General features: G+C 36.9%; 1 protein-coding gene and 1 non-coding gene across 9 annotated transcripts in view; one reads left to right on the top strand and one right to left on the bottom strand.

The window, feature by feature from the left end:
- KDM4C (lysine demethylase 4C) overlaps window positions 1–26,264 on the top strand; it is a 476,304-nt gene that overhangs the window by 94,513 nt on the left and 355,527 nt on the right. For 7 of the 8 annotated variants that reach the window (XM_044265695.1, XM_044265697.1, XM_044265698.1 and 4 more), the window contains exons 5-6: window positions 2,517–2,710; window positions 16,803–16,852. In XM_044265695.1, coding sequence (XP_044121630.1) covers window positions 2,517–2,710; window positions 16,803–16,852 — 244 coding nt within the window. Of the gene's footprint in view, window positions 1–2,516; window positions 2,711–16,802; window positions 16,853–24,521; window positions 24,739–26,264 lie in introns of those variants that run through there. The other variant, XM_044265702.1, reaches the window with a different exon arrangement.
- LOC122917853 lies at window positions 21,251–21,357 on the bottom strand. Its single transcript, XR_006386481.1, has one exon. It is a non-coding gene; the product is annotated as a U6 spliceosomal RNA (small nuclear RNA).

The following is a 26,264-nucleotide window of genomic DNA, read 5'->3' as shown; positions in this document are numbered from 1 at the left end:
AATGGAGTAGAGTACGGTATAACAGTTTGTCTAAATGACAAACTAGGTGTACTCCTTTTCTTTCTTTCTTTTTTTTAAAATAGATTTTATTTATTTATTTGACAGACAGAGATCACAGGTAGGCAGAGAGGCAGGCAGAGAGAGAGGAGAAAGCAGGCTCCCCACTGAGCAGAGAGCCCGATGTGGGGCTCGATCACTGGACCCTGGGATCATGACCTGAGCCGAAGGCAGAGGCTTAACCCACTGAGCCACCCAGGCGCCCTGGTGTACTCCTTTTCTAACTCTCTGAGGACAACCTGGACTCTCAGTGTTTGAGCAGAGTCTGTCCTTGGTAGCTGTTAGGTAGTTCAGTCAGTAGTAGAGGACACAAATTGGAGAAGGAATTTTGAAGCAGTAAGATTTATTCTTAGTCTGTGTTATGTCAGTTACTCTTAATATAACCTTTTTAGTTGAAATATTACGACTTTTTGTTTTAATAAAATAAATTGAATTTCAGCATCATGGCAACTGTGGCTCTGTCCAGAAGAAAGTACTGCAAATATGTTACTTGCCCATTTATGGAAAGAACCATTAATGGAAAGAATTTCACAGGACTTTATTATCACTTGTCTCAGTTTGAGGAGGCTTTCTAGTCAGACTTATTAGAGAATAGTGGAGATGTCTATTTCATAGGTTCTAAGAAATAGTAGGTGTTATTTTCCAAAGATTTTGTGTCTGTTAGTCTATTCAGTACTCTGAGCAACTCTAGGAAGATACTGTAGCTCTCATGTTTTCATGAAGTCAGACTGAAAGCACAGAAAGTCTCAGTGATTTTTGCCCTGGTCAGTGGCAGAGCTTGGGCTATAATCTAGGTCTTCTTTCAGTATTCTTTCTTCTTCACTTTCTTCCTCTTAGAGCTGCAGGTCAAGGGATGTCAAAGGATTTAGCTTCAGTTATTCCTGAAAGATAATATCAGTTAGAAATAAAGAAAAGAATCTTAGGAATTTCAGGGGAATAGTTTGTTCTTAAATTTTCAAGCTCATTCAGTTTTAAAATGATTCCTCTAATATGGTGCTCATTTTTTACTTTAGATTCATTGCCTCAGTAATGACTTTCAAATTGGACTCTATTATTAGAGTGATTGGACTGAGGTCTGATTGGACTAGAGTTGAGAGAGTGCATCACTATAAATAGAGTGTGATAAAACATTTTATAGAATATGATTTAATTTTTATGAGGTCTCATAAGTTGGAATCTAGGATCTTCTCTAAATAGATACTTCGACCAATTTCTAAATGCACACTTTCCACTGTGGGGTTTAAGTTGTAGATAGAGTGGCTGCTTAGGGGAATTTGGGAATTAAATTATTTTCCCTGGGACTTTTAATTACGTCACCTGAGGCAGAACTTCAGTAACTGCTGCATGAATAACTTTCCTAACCCAAAGCATGAGGAAGTAAAGTTAGTACACTGATTAGAGAATTGTCTACAGACCTGTATAAAAACAGAACAACCCTGGAAGTTTTTAGTGTCTAAGGGAAATATTAGATGTGGTAGTCTGTGTGGTCATTGGCATAGTCATTGGAGAAGGTCTTATCAGTATAGAGGGAACACATTTAATGAACTTCTTTAATAGCACCACGAGGAGACTGAATTGGATTTAAAGGGATTGCAGTTTCCTCATGATTGCATCGAATGGGCCCAATCTCTAATGTTTATGTTTCATTATGAGAAAGGCATGTATTTCTTATAAAAGGAAAAATACACAGTTTTTTAAAAGATCTTAAGCAGTTATAAGTTATAATTGAGTAATTGGTAAGTTCTAATAAAACCAGAATCTTTTCCTAGTATCAGTGATTCTATTTTTTAAGTATTTTTTAATCAGTTATTCTGTGTTTAAAACTTCCCATCAACATAAGAAGTTAATATTTAGTTGAAGGAACAGTAAAAGCACAAAAATCTCTGGTTTAGAAGAATGATGAGTTTTCCCCATAATTAGAGGTGGAATTTTTAGGAAATGATGTATCACGTGCTAAAATGAAATGAATAGGGATGAGAGTGGGAGCCCAAAAGAAATATTTTGCCATTGGTATCTTGAGATAATGTCTGACATTGAACATGACTTCTAAAATAATGTACAAATAAATTAAAAAGGAAAACGCTACCTTCTTTCTCAAATAAAAGGCATGTGTGCCAAACATGGAAAAGCTCACTTCAAGTCATATTCTTTGAATCAGTGATTTTTTTACAAACAACAGGTGAGGGGTGGGGATTTAACTTATACTTGCATTTGGATCAGGAAGTTTTTTTGCTATACTTTCATACTTATGTTCATATAGAGCTACATTATGCCAGTAATAATCTTGGATAATTAATAATTGATATATCACCTGAATAATGATTGCTCTATTTTTCATTTCTCAGTGAATTAAAATACACAGTATGATAATTTTGTCACATGACAGTTTGATTAGTAAATGTTATCTTTATTAGCTTATTAATGTTTGATTTTTTTTTTTTTCTCTCTCCTGGTTCCAGGGTGTGGATGAATGGAACATAGCTCGCCTAAATACAGTCTTGGATGTGGTTGAGGAAGAGTGCGGTATTTCTATAGAGGGTGTAAATACCCCTTATCTCTATTTTGGCATGTGGAAAACCACATTCGCATGGCACACCGAGGATATGGACCTCTACAGCATTAATTATCTCCACTTTGGAGAGCCCAAGTCTTGGCAAGTTACATGTTTAATATTCATTTGCTTAAGAGTTTTGAAATTTGGGCAATATGAACCTACTGAAGAGGATTTTCTTCCCTTATCTGGTGAATTCAGATTTATGTGAATTGAAAGTTTTTGAGTGTAATAATTGATTGTGTTCCATTTTGCCCATGGTTTTGCTCAAAACCGTAAAGCTAGTGGTGACTGGTGTATCTAAAGTGGCTTGCAGATCATTTTGTGGGGCATGGATTGATAAAAGAATTTGTTAGGCATTTTTTCTTCTCTGAGCATTTGTTGGAAGGTATGCTAGAAATAGTTAAGAGTGAAAGGTGACTTCATTGATGTTGGGTATTAGGTAACAGTAATGATACTCTGGTCCAGCTTCTTCTAAATAAATGATAAGAGTAGGAAAGGAGGGATCAATCAAGAGGCCTGCTCTTGCTCTTTGGGTGATAGGCAGGGGAAAAGAGTGTTATTGTTAATATGTGTTCTTAACTTGCAGTTTCCTGTGTTTGTGAGCCTCCTCCTTTGTCTTTCTGAGCAATGACTTAAAGATGTGCGGCTTTGTAAAATACATCATGTAGTATATTCTTCTGTACTTGCTAGTACACATACATAATTGCTAGTTTGTCAGTTATCCTGGGATCCTTTGTGGTTAGCCAGTTTCATGTTTTGAACTTGTTTTTGTGGGTTTTAGTTTTAGGGAAATTTAATTATCAATTCTGTTTTCTATAATACACATATATGCAGGAAAACACAGACAGAAGCATATGAGATATGACCTTGACCAATACAGGAAAGATGATGTTTCTGATGGATGTGAACATGATAGGTTGCTCTTCAGGTGCTTGTGTCAACCCAGTAGCTTTCCTGCCTCCTAGTTACGGATAATGGCCTCTTTCCAAGTTCTCCTGCTGATTAGGTATTGAGATGCAGTAATTTGGGGATAATTTCTACCTCCATTTTGCCATTATTACTTGCCCTTGAGGTTTTCTTCATGTGTTGAGTATGAAGTTGTAAATTTTCTTCAAAAAATTCAAATATAGCAAAAGTTCCTAATAATCACAAATGACATTTAGTTGGAAGACAAGTTTTAGGTAAAAGAGCAAAGTTCCTCGGGCATACAAGAAAAATCCAGGCAGTTCTGATTTCTTATGGAGTTTTATGATCTAAAAAAAGGGGGAAGCTGTTTAACATATATTAAAGGTGTTTTACTTACATGTTTCATTTCATAAATCCTTAGCAATCTGCTCTCTAAATGGAATAAATAAAAATTTTAAATATTTTAAATAAAACATTTTTAATAGGTGGTCTAGGACCCAGAGAGGCCTTTGTGACAGACTGGTATGATGGGACTATTCATTACATAGGTGTTTACTGAGGGCCAGTTTTGAGCACATGCTTATGGCCATGTGGGTCTTTGTCATGTTTCTTCAACACCACCATAACATCTGTTGGAATGTCATGCTTTAGTACTTTTGGGAGTTAACTTTGAGAGACTTAGAGTAATATTTTAAGCAATTCCTAGGCACCTGGGCAGTCTCTCAGCCGCATAATTACCTCCATGCTCTTTCTGATGTTCACTTTCAGTGTGAACAAAATTAAATGAAATGGGTAAATCCAACCCATGTTGGTAAAATTTAGTGTATAGGCAACTATATACTTTATTTTCTTTAAGAAATCGGAAAAGTTAGTAACAAAATTTTTCTGGAGGTGTTTTAGATGTTAGCTAATGAGAATGCCCAGGACAATAATTTGAAATTATAGTATTAGAGGAGTTTATTTTATTCCCCCACCCCCTACTATTAGAGGAGTTTTGATGATATCTCTGCTTTCTTATCAAGAAAGATCCTTTCCGCCATACTTCCTGAACAGAATTATGTTATCTCCTAAAGATCACTTAGGGGAGAGTATTCTGGTCAGGGAGAAAACTGATTCTAGAGTCTTGTGGCTTTGTGAAAGAGTACCACTGTTCATGAATGAGAATAATTATGCCCATTTTCAAAGAATTTCTTTCTGCTAGCATCTATATTACTAATTACTCTATTAGTTACTATAGACATATAGACTTCATTATATGCATTAAAGGTAGATTTATAATGTCACTGTTATCTTTAACCTTGACCATTATTTATAATGATAAAATAATAAAACCCAGCAGTGAGTTATGACCACTAATCTACATTCCACTTTCTAAGATAACTACTGTAGAAAAGAATGATATAAATGACTCTAAGGATATTTCCAAGTAGATTTATGAAAGATTATATTAGTTCAGCATAAATAATTTTGAGGTAAATTGTTTTATCACTAAAATTCATTTTAGTACTCATCATGATATATTTTAAGTGAGCTTTGAAAGGCAGTAGAAGCAGTACAAATTTATATAAATATGGGAGGTAGACAGTGTCTGTTGGCAGAGCTTAGATTCAAGGGACAGCAATCTGGGCTCTATTACTTATTCTACTACTAACGTTTGTGGCTTTGGACAAATAACTATACTCCTTTGTTTGTTTATTTTGAAGGATTTTATTTATTTTAGAGAGGGCTGTGGGGTGGTTGGGGGTAAGAGGAGCAGAAGGGGAGGAAGAAGGAGAGGGAGATAATCTCCTGTTGACTCCACACTGAGCAAGGAGCCCAGCTCAGGGCTTACCCTATCTAGGAAATGAGAATATGAGGAGGTGACATAAGGTTCTCTGTGTGCATGCATGTACGTGCACTGGTTTTGTTTTCTGCTATCTTCTTCTTATTGAGTTGTATGTGGGATAGTTGTGTTTACTTTCCTCCAGGGGTGCTCTCACCTGTGCTTGACATCTCTGAAACTAGCAATGTGTCTTTTCCTTCAGGCCTTATAGGCTGGTGTTGAATTTTGACTTCTTCAATTCTACCCTTAAGCCATCAGCTTTTGGATGTGATTGTTGCAAAATTGCCTAAGATTTCCTCCTTAATTCCATGTTTACAGTGTTCTCTGCCTGCATATCTCTTCTTTTTTGCCCAGAGGCTTTCTGGACTATCTGCTGCCCCTACTTTAGATATTTGTTTTTGCACCAGGTCCTTTTGACTATCTCCTCACACTTTCCTGTGCTGCCTTGAAGTTGGGGTCTGTGTCTGCCTTTGAATCATCAGCACTTAACATAAGGCCTGGCTATAGGACTGAGGCTCTGTACATAATTCTTGTTTGTATCAGGAGAGTGTTGTTTTGCAACAGTTTGTTTAATGGCAAACAAGGAAATATATAGAACGTTTTATAAAGATTTTTGTCCAAAGTATAGTTAATTAAGAACACTCATTTTCCTGGGATTTCTGAGTAGCTGCAGATGCACAGATCCAGGTAGAAGCCTTGAGACATACTTTTCTGGGCACTGAGTGTGGCAGATTTTGCTGAGTAAGAGTTCATGAACCAGGGTTGTAGTGAAGAGATGTTAGAGGAGATGATGATTTATTTAAACATTTCTGGCATAAAGGTTTAGGGGAGAAAGAATGCTTTAAATAAGCAGATGGAAAAGTGCTTTAGCAGCCATTGGTAAAGTATTTATTTTCTTGGAATGGACATTGACTTTGGAGCCAGAAGGCCTGTTTTATTTTTTTTTTATTTTTTATTTTTTTAAAGATTTTATTTATTTATTTGACAGAGAGAGATCACAAGTAGGCAGGCAGAGAGAGAGAGAGAGGAGGAAGCAGGCTCCCTGCTGAGCAGAGAGCCCGATGCGGGACTCGATCCCAGGACCCCGAGGTCATGACCTGAGCCGAAGGCAGCGGCTTAACCCACTGAGCCACCCAGGTGCCCACAGAAGGCCTGTTTTAAAATCTCAGTCTGTCACTTACCGGCTGAATGACTCGGGCAAATAACTGCTTTTTTCATCATGAATTTCTTTAACTGCCGAATGGAGGCATGGTTTATTCTGTCTCCTTATAGAACTGCTAGGAGGGTCCAGGGATATATTTTCTGCAAAAGTGCGATGTAAACTGTAAAGTACTATACAAATATTTCCAATTACTATTATTTTAATAACCTTATGAAAATAAATCATTTTTAGGTCTTAGTAATGACTAAGCCTGAACTTGGCAGGATATATCTCTATATAATACAGTAGGGTTTTCAAGGCTAAATAAAATATAATTCTCCCTTTCAAATGTCATATGTGATAGTGGTTAATTGCTGGGAGATGTAGAATTTAGATGGTTCCTCAAATCCTGTGTCCAAACACAGTGAATAAGAGACTTCCAGACTTACTCTCTAGAGAATGAGAAAGGTCAGATTTGAGAGGACTTGTCTTAAGCTATGAAAATGTCTAAAATCAGGCAAGAAGTTTCTCCTGGATGTTTTTAGAAAAATTAAGAATGGGCTGTAGTATTTTGGACTTCGTTAAATTTTATTCAACTGTGAGGTTTTATAAAAGTACCATGTAGCATTAAGAAGTATCAGATTATTCAGGATAGATAGTTTAAACTTAGTTTGATGCTTTTTCATTAGATCATTTTTTCAGTATTGTGTGAAGAGCAAGAGGTTTTTGTACCTGAGTCTTGTGTTTTGAGTTCTGACATTACTTTTTACTGAGCATGTGACCGGGGCAGTTATTATATAACGTTCATGCCTGTTTCTTCTCCTAAAACACTCCAAAGGTTCTAAGGTTTTGTGGATGAAGTAAAATACAGTGTATAAAGCATGTGCCACAGCTCCTGATATATCATAGGTGCTCAGTCAATAATATTTCATAAATTTCAGTTAAATACATATTGCATGTCCTATCTAAGACCACATAGATCATATATTAATAAGAATTCTTGGTTCTAAATGACACAAACCTAGTTTAAGCAAAAGGATATCTGCTAGTGTATATGGTTGGAATAAGCTAGAAGCATGGCTCAGTCCAGAGATCAGGTGCTCTTAATTGGGTATTTGTCTCACCCTTTTTCTGAATATTTCCCTCTCTCCATTCACTCCCCTCCGTCTTACCCCTTGCTCTTTTTCTTCTTCCTTTCTTCCTGGATAGAGGAAATGCTGTTTACTAATAAATAAGTATTCAATTATTGTTGACTTTTAGAATTCAGTTCTCTTTAAAAGAACAAACAAGTTGGCATCAAATCAACCCATGCATGTTTAATATATATCTTCTTTATCAAAGTCTGAGCTCCTAGATCAGGGGACCCTAGTTCACTAGCATATCTCCCATACCTGGCACGGTATCTGGCATGATTGTAGCGCATAGTAGGCACTCAATATTTGTTAAATAAACAGTCTTACTGAGGAATTTCTTATTGAGGTTATTTCTTTAAACACCTAATGCAGAACATGGCTTTAGGGATTGGACAGCTTTATAATATTTAATGATACATTGAATTAGCAACCCATGGTACTAACTCCTGCTTGTCTACATAGTAAGTTTAGACTCAATATATTCTAACTTCAAATATTAAGACTAATTAGATAATGGTAAAAGCTGTATCCTTTTGATGGTTTATATAGAGAAAATACTCTTGGAATTAAGTAGTTTCTTTCTGGTTTTGATTACTATTACTAATTACTGTTACTACTCTCTAAATAGGAAAAATAGATTTGTATAAATACCTTAACCAACTATTAGTGAAATTAATTGCATAAGCTTTTCTGATTATTTTTAGGCATATGTACGTATAGTTTTTAAGATACTATTGCAAAAGTTTTAAGAAATTGGGAAGATAGTTAAGAAGTAAGGTATTCATTTTGTACTCAGCTACTGGGTATAGAAAGAAGAAAATACAAGGGTAAGTGAGAGCAAAAATTTTTATTGATAGAGTGGATCATAGTTTATTTAGACCTGAGCCTGACTTGGGAGTAAACACCACCATACTGGCACACATCCACATGCTTGCAATCCATGGAGTCTCATAGACCCCTGCTCAGCAGAGTTCCCTAAAGGAAGCATCAGTGAGCTCTAGTGTTTGTGATTTTCAAAGCAAATCTCACTCTTTTCCCTGAATTGATGTGATGTAATGCCTTTTTACTAACCAATGGTAAGTGTGGGTTCTCATATAGGAACTTTAAACTTATATTGTATACTCTTGATACCCCTGGAAAGCATAGCAAGGGCTTGTGAATTCCTCCAGGAGGCCTCTTATTTACTTGCTGCTATTCTTTCACGTAAAGCCACCACCATCACTTAACAAGAACCAGAGAGCCCTCTTCAGATGAAAAGAAATTGCTGAATCGAATCCATAACTCTTAGGGAAAAATCAGAAGGTTAATGCAAATGTATTTACTTTGTAGTTAATGGAAAATAAGCATTAGTCCTGTTAGTTTCACAAATTACCATGGCAAATGTCATAGTTCACCAATTATTTTGCTTAGCTTATCTTTTTTCCCCATATTTCTTCCTTCCTTTTCAGACTGTTTTAATCTTACTGTTTAGATAGAGCTTTATAGAAAATACATATTACTTAGTTATTTGTTTTGTAAAAATTATTCTTTGATTTGAGCATATAGGAAGATGGCTTTGTGTATATGTGTGTGAGATTGCACATCTACAGGTAGGCTTGCAAAGAGATTTATGTCCTACTTCTAGGATCTCAAATTTACTCATTCTTTGTAAGTTTATTTTTCAAGGAGTAGGGTTTGACTAGGGTGGTGAAGTATGTTTTGTTTTTGGTGACTCCATTCCATTTAGTGAAGTCCTTTTTTTCTTTTTTTTTTTTTAAAGATTTATTTATTTATTAGAGTGAGAAAGTGAGTGAGCACACGCACGTGGTTGGGGGGGAGCAGAAGGAAGAGAATTTCAAACAACTCCCTCTGAGTTTGGGGCCTGATGTGGGGCTTAATCCAAGGACCCTGAGATCATGACCTGAGCTGAAATCAAGAATCAGACACTTAACTGACTGAGCCACCTAGATGGCCCTTAGTGAAGTCCTTTTTCATGTGCCAGGAACCATGCTAATCCCTTCAAGAAAGGACAGAAGTTTTCAGACTTTCTGTAAGTGAAAATTTCTTCAGAAGGTCAATATATAAAACTGAAAATAAAGGAAGAGCTGACCTGGCTGAAATGTGTTTGGTAGGATACTGTCCCTCAGTAACTCTTTTCCTGAAGCACTTTCATCAAGAAACACTGGGCCCAGGAAGGGGGAGGTGGGGAGGAGACAAGGGACCGGCATGGAAAACAGTTTGAAAATCAGTCATTTGATCCTCTAGTCTTGGAAAAATCCCTTTACTGTTTACTGTGATATCTGTTGAGTATTTTGGAGAGATCAGTATTAAGGAACAAAGATTTCTTTAATGTTACCTATAGTTGGTATCAACTAATAATTCATAGTATCTTTTTCATTTCAGGGGGAAAAAACCCATTAGTAATGTGTAAGACACACTTAGATCTTAGAAAATGTTCAGTGGATTAAGTACCACGAAATATATTCTTTCTTGAAAATCAAGTTTTGTGCAGTTACTGTTTTTACTAGGTTTTATAATGATTTCAGACAAAAATAACTTGGTTTTTATGATTGCTGTGGATATTAATTTACATGTATATGGATATTGAACTGTATTTTGAATCCCAGATTAAAAAGAGATGCTTATATTTTTAATGCTCAGTTATTCAATGAAATTTCCTCGTTAGGATTTCTTTTTTCCTGCAGTTTCCTGACTTATGACTGTCTGCAGATGTGGCTTGTAGAGTTTCTCTTTTTCATTTAATTGTTCTTTAGGAAATAGGCCATAAGATGCCGTAAGTGTGGGGCTAAGCTCTGGCTGAATTCCTTTGCTCAGGGTTTTTTTTTTTTTTTGTTTTGTTTTGTTTAGTCTTGTAAGGCCTCAGCTCAGATATCTTGTTCATTAGGCCATGCTTTTAGATGCCTAGCTTTAAGGGACACCTCTTACAGACATGTTCATTGTAGCTCAGGAAGCCCACACTGAAACTCAGATTTGTGTGCCAGAGGTGTCTTGGACAACACCTGTGAGGGGATGGAAGGCAGGATTGGGTAGTAAGGGGGAAGTTAAACTGCAGTAGAGCCATGGGCAGACCCCATAGGCAGCTGGAGCTGAGATCATGACCTGAGCTGAAATCAAGAATCAGACACTTAACTGACTGAGCCACCTAGATGGCCCTTAGTGAAGTCCTTTTTCATGTGCCAGGAACCATGCTAATCCCTTCAAGAAAGGACAGAAGTTTCAGAATGCCTTCTGAATTGCTCCAGGTTGAGGCAAGGGGATCAGGCTTTTATATTCACGTATGTATTATTCATTGTATATGGGCCACCACTGCCATGATCTTCAGGGAGGGAACATGATGTTGAGTGGGTGTGAGGTGAGGTGAGAAGTCTTCCTTTGGAGAATGCAGTGAGGGCCTCATCTGGAAGGGGGAGCCTGGCACCTACCACAGCATCCTGTTTCTCTCACGTCTTATCTGTTTTTAAGAACTGGAAATGAATATAAGCAGTCTTATATTTTCTGCAGTTAACTAATGAGACGTAGTAATTTAAAATATGAATGCATATACTTTAATAAATGCACAATATTAAAACATGTTAATATCATCAGTAATATGAAAATGTTAACATAATCACACATGTAAAATCCACAGTTGTTCAGACTTCTTTTTGACACACTTAGAAATATGCCTTGATTAAAAAGCATATTGTAAATTAACCACTTCAGAAATACTGAGTTTTGTGAAATATAAATAGGTACTTTTTGATTCATCAAGTTTTTGTAACAAGAACCAAAGGGAAACTTTAGTAGTGGTTTACTGGCTTTATTTTTCATAGCTACATTTTATTTAAAATGCTGTTGTCTTTTGCTTGATGCACACTGTAATTTTAGCTGGAGAGGTTAGTGATTTTTTCTTTTTTTTCCAATTGTGAGTTTTAAAAGTGGATGAAGGTAGGAAGGGTAGCTGGGAGAAGTAAGTATTCTGTGTGAATATTGGAACTTTGTTCTGTTAGCAGCAGGCAGAAGACTTTTTCTTCCAAAAGTTAGATTACCCTCCAGTGATTGCAGTGATCATTGTCTATGGGGAGAGGGGTGCTTATTAGCCCCTTTCACTTCCTTCCGGTTGACATCTTTGTGGTGATTGGTGAGGAAACAGGAATGGAATAAGGGGGTGGAAAACACATCTTGGGCTTTGGAGACACATTGGTCTCGTGTTGGGTGCCACCTGTATTATCCTTCTTGCTTAAGTAAATTCTAAGCCTTGGTTTCCTCATCAGTAAAATGGAAGTAGTAGTAGTAGAACTTGGATTACAGGATCTTAGCACGAGGTCTGGTATATTGTAGGTGCTCAATAAATGGTAGCTGTGATGATGTTACACTATTTATTGGTCAGTTAATCTTTTCACTGAGCTTTCAGTCCCTTAGTAACAATAGAGACCAAGTCAGGTAAAAGTGGGGGAGGGTCAGTTTAGACTTATCTGTCAGAAAACTGTCCTTAGGAATGTGAGCTTGATTCTTTTTGGGAGATGACTGCAAGAGGAAACATCAAGAAGAAGAAATGTAAACACAAGAGGAGGAAAGGGCTGTTTCACACACAGTCTCAGTTAAGGGAAGGGAGTAAAGAGCAGCCCTTTTTCAGGACTGATCTACTTGAACATGGCATGGACCTGGAAGAGGTTCTGCTCTCTGTGCTCTGGACTGGTAAGACTGCCCTGGATGTTACAGGGTAGGTTGAAGCTGAGCCAGCAGGAGGCACCAGCAGCACCCCGTTAGTGAGAGTGACAAAGGGACTCAGGCAGCTGCCTATGTCAGACAGCCCAGTGGCAGAGGTGTAGGTGGAGGGGGTGGGGGAAGGTGAGAACATTTATTTCTAAGCATATTAGTGGCAGCCCTAGCGATGCACCCAATCCCCACCAAGTTAGGGAGACTTTCAGGGAGTGATCTAAAAAGTAGGAATTTCTTTTTGAGAAGTGCTGATAAATGAGCTTCTAATGGACTTAGGGACTGAGCATATCTTGAAAAGAGAAATACAGTGGACCACTTCATATAGAAAACCTGTATCAGAGAAATGGATCTATTACATTTTGAAAAATATTATTCATTCAAGGTAGTGTTTGTATTTACCTATCAGGAAAACATCATTTTAGGTCTCTTCTTTGAGTAAACCACCAAAAGATGTGCTCGGAGGGATTGTTAATGTTTACCTTGGCTTTCAAATTAGATCTTTTTTTTTTGTTGTTGAATTCATAAAAGCTTTTGGTTTTAAATAAAACATTACCCTGTAACTATCTAATTAGTGTGTTCATAGTTCATTAGTGATTCATAGTTTCTAAATATTAGCAGAATTGTTGGCAGTATTCATTATATCTGAAACATTATATCTGAAACAAAAACACTGTCCTAAAGGTTAAATGAACAATTAATAATTTCACCAAACCAGTATGTACTGGAGGCATCTTATTTGGTGGGTTTCAAAGAATACAAAGAAGGGCAAGTCACTTTCATATCTTAAAAGAATTAAGTATTAGCTGTATAACCAAGCAATCGTGGTAGATAGTAAAGTGCCTGGCTATTAACTGGGTACTATACAAGGTATGTTAAAAAGGTAATTCAATTTCTGGGTTGTGGTAAGCTCTCTCCCTCATAGAACTCAGATTTATGCACACCGAACAACATCTAGCTTTGGGAAGTAGTAGATGGTAAATACTACATGAAAAATATAACAGAAAGGTACTGGGAGAAAGAGAAGGGTGAGATTGCTAAGATTTATAATGGTCAATGAAAGCTTCAAGGAGGTGCAGTTTGGGCTTGAAGGTTTGGGATTTGAATTATAATGGAGGGGCCTATTTGAGGTGAGGAGTGAGTAACAGAATAATTCATAGTCTAGTCTACTGAAAGCATACTGTTGATATTTAAGACTAAGTCTAGATTGTTTGTGTGTGTATGTATGGGGGGGGTGTCCTTGAAAGCCAGGTAGTAAGGAATTAAGGTTCTTATTATATGATAGTGTTTTGAACATTTTAGCTGCCCAGAGAGATCCAGGCAGAGTTCAGCTAGATAGTAGTCTAGTTGAGAGGAGAGGAGGGAGGCAAAAAAGGTAAAAAAAAATTAAATTCTAAAAAAAAAAAAAAAAAAAAATTAAATTCTGAGTGCCATGGTGGAGGCTTGTATTCTGATGGGTGAGGCAGCAAAACAGGGAGGGGGAAGCTCTCCTTGGGGGTGACTCAAGCTGAGCTTGGAAGAAGGTGTGTGTGTATGTGTGTGTGTGTGTGTGTGTGTGTGTTTAATTTATTTATTTGAGAGAAAGTGAGAGAGAGAGTATGAGAGGAGAGAAGGTCAGAGGGAGAAGCAGACTCCTCATGGAGCTGGGAGCTGGATGTGGGACTTGATATCAGGACTCTGGGGTCATGACCTGAGCTGAAGGCAGTTGATTAACCAACTGAGCCACTTAGGAACCCGGAATGTGTGTTTTTATTGAGTAGACAAAATTGAGGGCATGTAAAGCCAAGAAATCGGGGATGGAAAATAGTGGAGGTGTGAAGTAGCAAGGGCACCGGAAAGAACTTCAAGTGATTTGTTAAAGCCAAAGAGCAAGTTTGATAGGGACATCAGAAAAGTTGCCAAGATTGCAGCAGGCCTGTGTGCCCTTCAGAGAAGTTTGGCTTCTGTCCTTCAGGTTACAGTCAGCCATTGAAGGTCCAGGGCTTTGTCACCATCCACTGCAGTTTGCAGAGATGACTCTTAGCACACTGTAGAAGGTAGTTTGGAAGCGAGTGGGGAGCACACCTGTAATCGTCATTTTACACCCCTTGCATCAAGGGGACACACTTAGTGCCTTATGGTCATGGGTCCAATTTAAAGAATTTTTGTTATATGTGTAATGTATGCAGAAAATCTTTCTGGTGATTAGCCTCAAGAAGTTTCACAAGTATCCCTTCAGAAGATGACTTTACAGTAAGAAGAAGATAGCCGTGTGATTTTCTCACAAAGCTGTTGTGTGGACTAACTGAAAGACTATGTCTAATATATTTTTATCCTTATATGTATGTTTATACTTATGTGTATATTTATAATTTATATATAGGTTTATATTTTCTTTGAATATATGATTGAACCTCAGATTAATGAGCTTTAACTTTGATGCCAATTTTCAGAAAAGTGAATCTCAATGTATATCCCCATCTGTGTTCAGCCATTTGTGGGCAAGCATATATCCATCACATGTATGCAAGCACGTATGTGTGTACATATGTGTGTGTATGTGTGTATGACATGGGACATGTGTAGGACTTGGGACATGACCATCTTATCTGGGGCATATATAGATTTTTTTTCCCTTTTCTGGGTACATTTGGTGATGTAAACTGGGATTAAAAACAGGTAAGAAGTGGCCAGTGTATAAATAAATTGGATGACTGTGTTATGCTAAAATTTTATCTTCCCAATTCAGTTGGAATAATTTCATTAACAGTGCGTTAGGGAACAGGATATATGGTTGAATTTTCTTTTAGAAAATTGCCTCGTTATATTGGATCCAATTAAGTTTTGCATGTGTTATCAATGGCATTAAATGCAACCAAGTGTGGTGTTAAGTAAAATGAGAAAAATTATTTTAGTAAAAATTAACTTGTACTTTATATATATTGAGCTAGTAAACATAGCAAATGTAGGTCTTAACAATAACATCATTTTTACTTAAAACATGAAATGATCACTTTATTTTTAATATCCTTAAATTTCCTCATTAAACTGCTTATAATATTTATTATTTATGTAATAAATTGGGAGTTTTTTGTTTTGTTTTGTTCTGATTATTTATTTTAAGACAGAATGAGTGAGCAGGAAGGGTAGGGCAAAGGGAGAGGGATCCCGGAGAAAGAATCTTTTTTTTTAAGGATTTTATTTATTTATTTGACAGAGATCACAAGTAGGCAGAGAGGCAGGCAGAGAGAGAGGAGGAAGCAGGATTTCTGGCTCAATCCCAGGACCCTGGGATCATGACCTGAACTGAATCAGAGGCTTTAACCCACTGACCCACCCAGGCACCACCCCCCCACCTAAAGAATCTTAAGTGGGCTCCAAGCAGAGCCACCCAGGCAGCCTGTGAGATGATTGTTTTAAAATTTGTTAGTAAGTTCACAGTGGATAAGTTCAAGTTTTTCACTTTTGAAAATATTGGGAACTATAAATGAGTATTTTTGTTCAAGGGTGAAAATTTTTTTTTCTATAATCAAGATTTTAAAAGTCATAAAATCATAAAAATCAATAAACAGTGCTTTTTTATTGCTGGTAATCTTTTATTTAAAATCTATTTGAGAGGTGCCTGGGTGGTTCTGTCAGTTAAGCTTCTGACTCTTGATTTCATCTTAGGTGTGCCAGGCTCTGCCCGGTTGAGAGTCTGCTTGAGGATTTTCTCCTTCTCCCTTTGCCCCTTCTCTGGCTTGTGCTCGCTCTCAATGTGCTCACTCTTTGTCTCTAATGTAAATAAATCTTAAAAAAAAATCTATTTGGAAAGTATAATGTTCTTAGAAAGGTTTGGTGGAAGTATGAATATTGCTATAATAATTTTGTGTTCTGTCCTGCTTGTCAATAGAAACATTTTATTTTATTTTATTATTATTTTTTAAAGATTTTATTTATTTATTTGACAGAGAGAGATCACAAGTAGGCAGAGAGGCGGGCAGAGAGAGAGAGGAGGAAGCAGGCTCCCTGCTGAGCAGAGAGCCCGATGCGGGACTTGATCCCAGGACCCTGAGATCATGACCTGAGCCGAAGGCAGTGGCCTAACCCACTGAGCCACCCAGGCACCCTAAAAACATTTTAAAAGGTTTAAAAGAAAGCACAACTACTTTGGTTTTCTTAAAAACAGGCCAAACTTCTGGGATGCTGTGAGTGTTGGAAAAGAGGTTCTAGTCTCCCTGCTGTGGCTAGCTGCCTCCCTTGTCCAAAGTAGTTTACTGGTCTTGGACCTTTGTTTCCTAATGAGTAAAAATGTAGTTGGGATGCTGAGGTTGGACACTGAAATAGGTGGTTTACAGTTTATTTTTCTTCTGTCTAGTGTCCCAGGTATATGACTCTGCGATTGGTTTTCTAATCTCCATTCATTTCGTCCAAGTGGAATTTGGCTTTTTTTTTTTTTTTAAATGACGTTATTTAAGGATACTAGCTGAGCAGTTATAAACCTAAAATTTTGATTTATGTTTAAAATTTTAGGTATGCAATACCCCCGGAACATGGAAAACGACTTGAAAGACTAGCTCAAGGTAAACTTGCTTTCTTTGTTTCTCATCTGGATAGATACTTTGTTATTGTGGTATTTTTACGGTATAGGATGTCACCATTAGTTTTACTCTTTCCAAGTAAATGAGTTTTTAATGTTTTCCTAATTGAACAATTAATTTTTTTCACATTGCCATGTGACTATTTTTCCCTGTTGTATAATCTTCATGATTATTTTAGTTGGCTGCTTAGTATTTCATCAAGTGATGCACTTAACTTATTTTGATTATTTCCAATTTTTTCTTTTATGTAACATATATATGTGTATATACATATATATAAAAAACATTTTCTTAACATTATTGTGCTAATAATATTTTTCTTTCTTTTAAGTTATACTCTTTAGTTAAATTCCAAAGAGTACTGATGCTGCATCTCAGGGTGCAGGTATTTTATGCATACTCTTCATGTTGTCCTGTTATTTCACTAAGGGTTGTGTTATATCTCCTTCTGACTCCTGGTTTGGCCCCCTGGGTTTGGGATTGCTATTCTGGAAGTATTAAGATGACTGTTCCCAGGGACAGCTGGGTGGCTCAGTTGGTTAAGCAGCTGCCTTCAGCTCAGGTCATGATCCCAGCATCCTGGAATCAAGTCCCACATCGGGCTCCTTGCTCGGCAGGGAGCCTGCTTCTCCCTCTGTCTCTGCCTGCCATTCTGTCTGCCTGTGCTCGCTCTTGCTCTCTCTCTCTGACAAATAAACAAAATCTTTAAAAAAAAAAAAAAAAAGATGACTGTTCCCAGATAACCAGATAAGCATGAGCTTGTATGCCTTCTTAGACAGGCAAATTTAAGCATACCTTACTGGAATTTGAATTTTTATTTTTTGTGGCTTTGTCTATCTTCGTAAGGGCCAGAATGAAGAACTCTATTAATGGGTTCATTTTGTACCCACTTGTATCTGCAGAAAGTGCCTTCCTCTTTTCTTATTTTTTTCCCTTAAAGGTTTTACTTATTTATTTGACACAGAGAGAGAGAGAGTGAGAGCATGTGCACACAAGCAGGGGGAGCAGTAGGGAGAAGGAGAAGCAGGTTCCCCACTAAGCAGGGACCCCAGTGTGGGGGCATAATCCAACCCTGAGTTCATGACTTGAGCCGAAGGCAGATACTTAATCCACTGAGCCACCCAGGTGCCCCTCTTTTCTGTCTTTAAGACACAGAAGAAAACCTTACCATACCTGTTTATACAAGAGAGGAGAATCTGATTCACCCCCTGCCAACATCATCTGTTTTGCTAGCCACGCTTACCAAGGAATAAGTAGGCTGGTAGTGACTTATTTCTAGGGGAAGGTGGAGTTGCATTTGAGTGTAAGACGTTTTGCTTTTTATCCAGGATCAAATCCTCAGTGACCATTGTCCTTTTAGGCAGGTGCTGATTTGTTTTAAAAATTGGTGTGTTTAGTTTGCCTTTTAGTGGGAAAGGATTTTTGTTCCTGTCTTACATATGCTTTCATTTAATAATGAAAGGGGGACACTGAAAAACCCCTTTTATTGACTTGACAGTTCTGAACAGAAATTGTTAATGCTATCTAAAAGTTACTTTCCCCCAAATTATAGAAGAGTATTAGAAGGAACACTTACAGTATCACATTTGTCAGAGCATTATTATAATTTTGGCAGGCTAATAACTATAAAGCCTTAGTGTTTTTATAATGTAATACATTGTAGTAATAATAGCAATGTAATTGTAATCTTGAACTTTGTTAGGGACTATTTTCATGAATATTAAGGTGGATGAACCCTGGTTCTGAAGAATAGATTAGAGTGCGGCTGAGAAAATGATTACCATAATCCTTAAATACACAGGCAGTGAACTTTGTGCTAAATCTGCATGCTGAACTATACTCTTCTCTATAATAATTATTCCACCATTTTCTATCTGCCTCACCACCAGAGACCTGGAGCCAATGTAAACTTTACAGTATGGAGTCACACACTAAAATTTCTACTATAAATTGTCTGCAAAAACTTCGACATAAACTGTCTGAAAATGACATTCTAGGAAAATGGGTACCATTTGTTTAATCAGTAAGAGGTTAATAAAGTTGAAGGATGTACAAGAACTTTGAATCAATTGCACATTTATTCAAACCTGTTTTGCAGGATTATTTTGAGAAATGACACAGGGAAAAGACCCAATGAGACAGTAGAGGATTCTCATCCTAACTGAGCATATGTCAACCAAATTAATTAGATTCTGCTAAATAATTAAAATGATAAAATAATGCAGTAAGTGTGATGGAACATTTTAGGATGTCTAGGTCAAGGCAGCACTTGATACAGAAAATGAAAAGCAGCCAAGGATATTTTCCATTATCTTGTCTGCACATCATAATTATCACACTTGCCTTTTATGCATGAATGCTTTCATCTTTGGTTTCTATTGAAATCTTGATTGACTGTGGCACCTACAAATATTTTATCTCAAAGACATTAAGCCTGCATCTAATAAAGACAGGAGTTTGATTTTGCCCTTCAGCTGCTTTCTCATTTTTATAGGTTTTTTTCCCCCCCAAATTGTGTAGATGTAAGTGTAATAAAAAAAAACTCAAGTGAATTGTTGCAATTTTTATACTTGTTATGTTTGCTTATAATGCTGTTACATTCTTTCTAATTTTTGGTTTGATACAATTGAATGGAAAGTATAAGGGAGAATAGAGGTATAATATTAAATCATGAATGACAGTTTTGAACATTTTCACTTTTTAGAATGTCTGAATCTCATCTATTTTAGAAATAAGACAATATCTTTGCTGTTCTATTGAGTTAAGCAAAGTATGGACTGAAGTAAATTGGGAATGACTAAATTTTTTTACAAAGGACTGTATCCCATTAGTCTTTTATTATGGATAAAATGCCGGCCAATATTAAAAAAATTGAAGATGATTTACTGTGGTCAAAATTTTGGTTACTGGGAAAAGAAAATATGAGTTAGGGTTTTGTGCAACTGAGTTTGGAAGTGGAATGATCAGCAGGAATCTTGTTTCAGATGGCAGTAAGAAAAGTGAATTCTTATACTTACATAGCAGGTATTTTATTTCATTATTTTATTTTTTTCCATTAACATATGATGTGTTATTTGCCCCAAGGGGTACAGGTCTCTGAATCATCAGGGTTACACATTTCACAGCACTCAGCATAGCACATACACTCCCCAATGTCCATAACCCAGCCATCCTATTCCTACCACCCACCCCCCAGCAACCTTCAGTTTGTTTCCTGAGATTAAGAGTCTTTTATGGTTTGTCTCCCTCCTGGTTCCATCTTGTTTCATTTTTTCCCTCCCTACCCTCCACAGCCTCCCTGCCCTGCCTCTCAAATTCCTCATATGAGAGAGATCATATGATAAGTGTCTTTCTCTAACTGACTTATTTTGCTTAACATAATACCCTCTACCCTCTAGTTCCATCCACATCGTTGCAAATGGCAAGATTTTGTTTCTTTTGATGGCTGCATTCCATTGTATATATATGCACATCTTTATCCATTCTTCTGTTGATGGACATCTAGGTTCTTTCCATAGTTTGGCTATTGTGGACATTGCTGCTATAAACATTTGGGTACATGTGCCCCTTCTGATCACTACATTCGTATCTTTGGGGTAAATACCCAGTAGCGCAATTGCTGGGTCAGAGGGTAGCTCTATTTTCAACTTTCTGAGGAACCTTCGTACTGTTTTCCAAAGTGGTTGAACCAGCTTGCATTCCCACCAACAGAGTAGGAGGGTTCCCCTTTCTCTGCATCCTTGCCACCATTTGTCATTTCCTAACCTGTTAATTTTAGCCATTCCGACTGGTGTGAGGTGATATCTCACTATGGTTTTGATTTGTATTTCCCTGATGCTGAGTGATGTTGAGCACTTTTTCATGTATCTGTTGGCCATTTGGATGTCTTCTTCTTAGCAGGTATTTTAGTTGTGACTTATTTTAAAACAACATTCGGGAAGGAGGAACAGAAGAGTCATTATTATGAAGGATTAATTTTTTTTTAAAATTTTTAAAATTTTTATTTTTTATAAACATATAATATATTTTTATCCCCAGGGGTACAGGTCTGTGAATTGCCCGGTTTACACACTTCACAGCACTCACCAAAGCACATACCCTCCACAATGTCCATAACACCACCCCCCTTCTCCTAACCCCCCCTCCCCCCAGCAACCCTCAGTTTGTTTTGTGAGATTAAGAGTCACTTATGGTTTGTCTCCCTCCCAATCCCATCTTGTTTTATTTATTCTTCTCCTACCCACTTAAGCCCCCATGTTGCATCACCACTTCCTCATATCAGGGAGATCATATGATAGTTGTCTTTCTCCGCTTGACTTATTTCGCTAAGCATGATACGCTCTAGTTCCATCCACGTTGTTGCAAATGGCAAGATTTCATAAAAATATGGAACGCTTCAAGAATTTGTGTGTCATCCTTGCGTAGGGGCCATGCTAATCTTCTCTGTATCGTTCCAATTTTAGTATATGTGCTGCCGAAGCGAGCACGGATTATTTTTTTTTAATAGTTAGTTTTGGGGTATGTGTGTTTTAATGACTAGTAGTCTTGAATTTAAGCCTGTGAAACCAAGAGTCTTAGCCTAATTTGTAGGGATCCCTGTTCTAGAAGGTGGACAAGCGTCTGTGGGAGGGATGTAGGCAGTTCTGTGGACTTTATGAAATTATACTTGAAATTGGTCACATGTGTGTATTTCTGGGAAGCAATCTTCAGATCCCTTCAGAGGGTTTGACCTAAAAGAGATTGTGAACCTGCTGTCAAGAGACTAGAAGAGCAGCAATAAATAACAAGTCATGTTAATTTTATGAACTGATTCTAACTTGACCCATTCTCATACCTCTGTCTTGGGATTAAGAAAATGTACTTTTATCTGCTCTCCAAATGATAAATACTTTATTCCCTTAAACATTCATTTAGCTGATGGTCTGTAACTATTATATTAAAATGCCTGGCTGTGAAAGGCTAATAAATAAAAATACCCTTGATTATAAATAATCAATTTTAAGGAGTCCCCTAAGCCATAAAAAATGAAGAAATTCAGTGATATTTCTCTGCCTTCGTGCCTAACTCATGCCCTAGGCATGGAGATCAATGTATGGTTTGTCAGGGTATGTTATTTTCATCTTTTTATCAGTTGATTGTATTAAGAATGATTCAACAGTCCCTAAGCTTACTTTCCTCATAATTTGATGTCAGATACCACGGTCTGTGTTTAAATATATCTGAATATTTTATGTCTGGCTGTGTTCTAGGATTTTAGGCATTGGTCAGTAATACATAACATACAGCAAGCTAGTGTAATTCTAATGTAGGGTGATAGACAATTTTGAGAAGTGACAGCAGAGATTGGGAAGGGAAAATTCAGGAAGGGACTATCAGCCAGCAGGGGGGAATTACTGTGGAGGGAAATTAAGACTACTTTGATTCTTTGGGTGGAAGCTGAGCCAGGAAGATTGTGAATAACTTGACCTTGACCTGTTTGAGCCCAAAGTACTTGGCCTGGGGAGTCCTTGATCTATGCCTGTGTGGAAATGAAATGGAAAAAGCTTGACCCTTACGTGGTGTACTGTGTTCAGGAGATAAAATAAGGCACTTGTTTAGGAGAACCATTATCCTTCTCAAGATTGTGATCAGTTTGAATTTCCTGGTGCTCCTCTGGAGTGCTCCATGGAGCTCTGTCTCTTCTATTACGGATGTTGATAGATCATGGGACGCTTGGAGCAGAGTGAAGCCTGTTTTGGTAGATTGTGGACATTTAGAGCTGAGTGGAGCTTGCAATGTGGTAATTTTCTACCCGTTCCTGAGTAACTAATTGTACAGTGAGTAGTAGAACGCACAGAAACATCAGCTATAACTTAAACCTGTGAAGTTGATGTCATACGTAGGGGTGTGGGTAAAAATTACCGGGTTTCTCCCCACGTACTCATTGGTTCTTTTCATTAATAAGGTTGTTAAGAAATTTCATGTGTAAATTCAATATATCTATCTATAAACATTTCCCACAGAAGCAATCCTTCCATATCCTTTTTCTGTGTTCTTTTCCTTACCATTTGTTTGTATGCTTGCAATATATTTTTAAGCCTATTAGTTATATGAATATAACAAAAACCATTATAAAAACTGTATCAAAGTATTCTTGGGTAAATTTAAATTATATTTGAATGAAATTTTCTGTTGCTAATGTGGAGATGTATTCTACATGTCTGATTTCTTCATCTTTCCTCATTCCTTTCTTCCCTTCTTTGTTTCTTTCCTAAATGACTAATAACTAATATAAGCTTCTCCAAAATAGTGTTTACAGATCCATAGAAAAAGTTACTAAACTTTGATTTGTAACCTTTTTTCAATGCTGCAACTTTGGTGATTTAATAGCAACAGCATGTGTTTGTGTTTGTGATATTTGTCATATGAGATTAGGATTTAAAGGGAGTTTTTAGTGGGGCATCTGGGTGGCTCGGTCAGTTAAGCGTCTGACTCTTGCTCTCAGCTCAGGTCTTGATCTCAGGGTTATGAGTTCAAGCCCTGCCTTGGGGTCCACAATGGGGATGGAGCCTACTTAAAAAAAAAAAAAAAATAAAAGGAATTCCTTAGTAACAGCTAATATACTAGAAAATGTAAACCAGTTGACAGTTTGCAAAAATTTTCATCTGAAAGAAAGAGCACATATTTTTAGAGCATATCTCCTTTATTTCTAAAACAATTGAAAAACATTTAATTATTATTTGGGGAGGTCAGATTAATTGAAGTATAATATACTTACAATAAAAGCCACTCCCTTTAAATATACAGTTAAGTGAGTTTCGACAAATATGTACTGTGGTGGAACTACCACCATCATCAAAATATAGAACATTTCCAATTCCTCGAAAAGATTTCTTTGTGCCGTTTCTCAGTTAATCCCTCCCCACAGCCTTTAGCAACCACTAAATCTGATTTTTGTCCCTAGAGTGTCATAAAAATAGAATTTTATAGTATGTAAACTTTTGTGTTTTTTTTCCCTTAGAATAATGCTTCTCACTTATGATCACTTTTCCATTGTACACAGGACATGCACCTGTATTCAAAGGATGCACCTGGTCCTTGAAAACTCTTATGAGTTTCTGCACTTCCCATGCTGTACAACTCCTTGCAGTACTTTATTGTCTTAGCAAAGGTTATTATGGGGTACTTTTAGGGCTTCGAGGCTCCTTTGGGATCTCTGGAGTACATGCTTTTTATAATGCTAGCTTTTCACCCTCTTTCATTTTGTTTGTATTGGAATAATGGTTCCAAAGACTATCCTTCTTGCTTGCCACTATATGATATCTTTTTTTAAAAAATATTTTTATTTATTTATTTGAAAGACAGAGATCACAAGTAGGCAGAGAGGCAGGCAGAGAGAGAGAGAGAGGAGGAAGCAGGCTCCATGCCAAGCAGAGAGCCGATGCCCGATGCTCGCCCAGGGGTTCGATCCCAAGACCCTGGGACCATGACCCAAGCTGAAGGCAGAGGCCTTAACCCACTGAGCCACCCAGGCGCCCCACTATATGATATCTTAAAAAGTAAACAAAAGTATTATCTTTAGTTTGCTAAGGAATTGGCAGCTAGCAGTGTCCTATCTTTGTAGATAGTACAAATGAGGTATAGACTCTAAAAATCAAGTTTGTATTTCTAGATGAAATTATGTAATGTGTGGGCTCTGCCTCAAAAATAATACAGAATGGAGAAAATGGGTGGCAATATAGAAGAAACAAGATGGACGATGAGCTGATGATTGTTGAAGATGGATGGCGTGTATGTACGTGGAGGTTTATTATACTCTTTTACTTTATGTTTGACATTTTCTATAATTAAAAAAAAAGAGAACATAGTTCACTTCACGACCAAACTAAATAAATAAATAAATAATCAAGTTACATAAGCAACCTATTAAAAGTTTTTGTTACTGTTCTTCCTTTCTCTTAGTTTCCTCTTGAAATACACAAACTATTGCGCTCCTTGGAGCCTATGCAGGATTACAGTTTGTTCTAATTTGAATATTTATTTAATATTGAATATTTGTTTATGAATATTTACTTAAATGTTTGGAATATTTATTTAAATATTGAATATTCAAAATAAATATTTATTTTTAAAAACAGATCAAAGTTTTACTTATTTTGAATATTTATTTAAAACAGGTTCTGTATTCTTACTATTTAACAGTTTAGTGGAAACATAGGTTGTTTTTCCAAACTATTCTTTCAGTTTCCTACCTCCAAATCACATACCATTTCATTGGGAGTTCACTGATTTACCTGTCACAGAAGCCCTAATGTGTCACTTGTAGGGAAGAGTTGGTATGGAGGGAATAAGTTGTAAAGTGGTGTCCTTACCAGTATTCATTGCTTAGAGTGTAAAAGAAGTGATTGTCTTCTCAGTTTGGTCTTTCTAGCCTACAGGGTTTTTACGTTGAAGCCCAGTTGTGAGTGGTCATTTGGAATCCAGACCCGAGTTTTGATATTTAATTTTAAAACAACAGCGTTAGAGAACAGATGGAAGAATCTACAGGTGAACACAAGGTTAAAAATAAACCTGTATAGTTTAACTCAGGTCGTGCTTGACAGTTAGAACTCCTTTTTGAGGGGGAAGTTTGTTACTTTGTGACTGGAACAGTTAGGTTTAGGTTAAAGGGCCCAAGGGAGTAAGGCAGGTTTTAAGGCTTAGGACCCATTGGCTTTTCATGATAGCACCCCAGTCAGTTCTCTAGGTCTCTTGGAATTGTGATTCCCTCTTCTTAGGTAGCAGGCTGCAGAGGTAGTGGAGAAGGAAGATTTGTTGAACTAACATGAGGACTGGAGTCAGTAGGGTAGAAGTGAGTAATAGGGATAAAAAGAATGGTTACTATTTACTGAAATTTACTCTGTGTCAAGTATACCAACAGTTTGTTTTTTTAAATCAAGATAAAATTCACATAACATAAACTATTAACCATTTTGAAGTGTACAATTCAGTGATATTTAGTATGTTCTTATTATGCAATCATCACCTCTATCCAGTTCCAAGAGAATTTCATCACCCTAAATGGAAACCTTGTATGTATTAATTGGTCCCTGCCTTTTCTTTCCTGCTTCTCCCTAATCCCTCACAACTGCTAGTGTGCTTTCTGTCTAGGAATTTACTAATCCAGGATATTTTAGTGTACATGGAATTATGCATTATGTGATGTTTTATGTCTGGTTTCTTTTACTTCTCATCTTTTCCACTTTCAAGTATGTATCAGTGGTTAATTCTTTTTTATGGCTGAATAATATTACATTGTGTGGATATATCACATTTAGTTCATCCATTTATCAGTTGATGGACATTTAGGTTGCTTCCACCTTTTAGCTATGGATAAGTTTTTTGAGCATTATCTTGTTGGATTCCCATAATGATC

The sequence above is a fragment of the Neovison vison genome, chromosome 9 (assembly GCF_020171115.1).
Source record: "Neovison vison isolate M4711 chromosome 9, ASM_NN_V1, whole genome shotgun sequence".
Taxonomy (NCBI): Eukaryota; Metazoa; Chordata; class Mammalia; order Carnivora; family Mustelidae; genus Neogale; species Neogale vison.
This window is presented reverse-complemented; position numbering and strand designations above follow the sequence as displayed.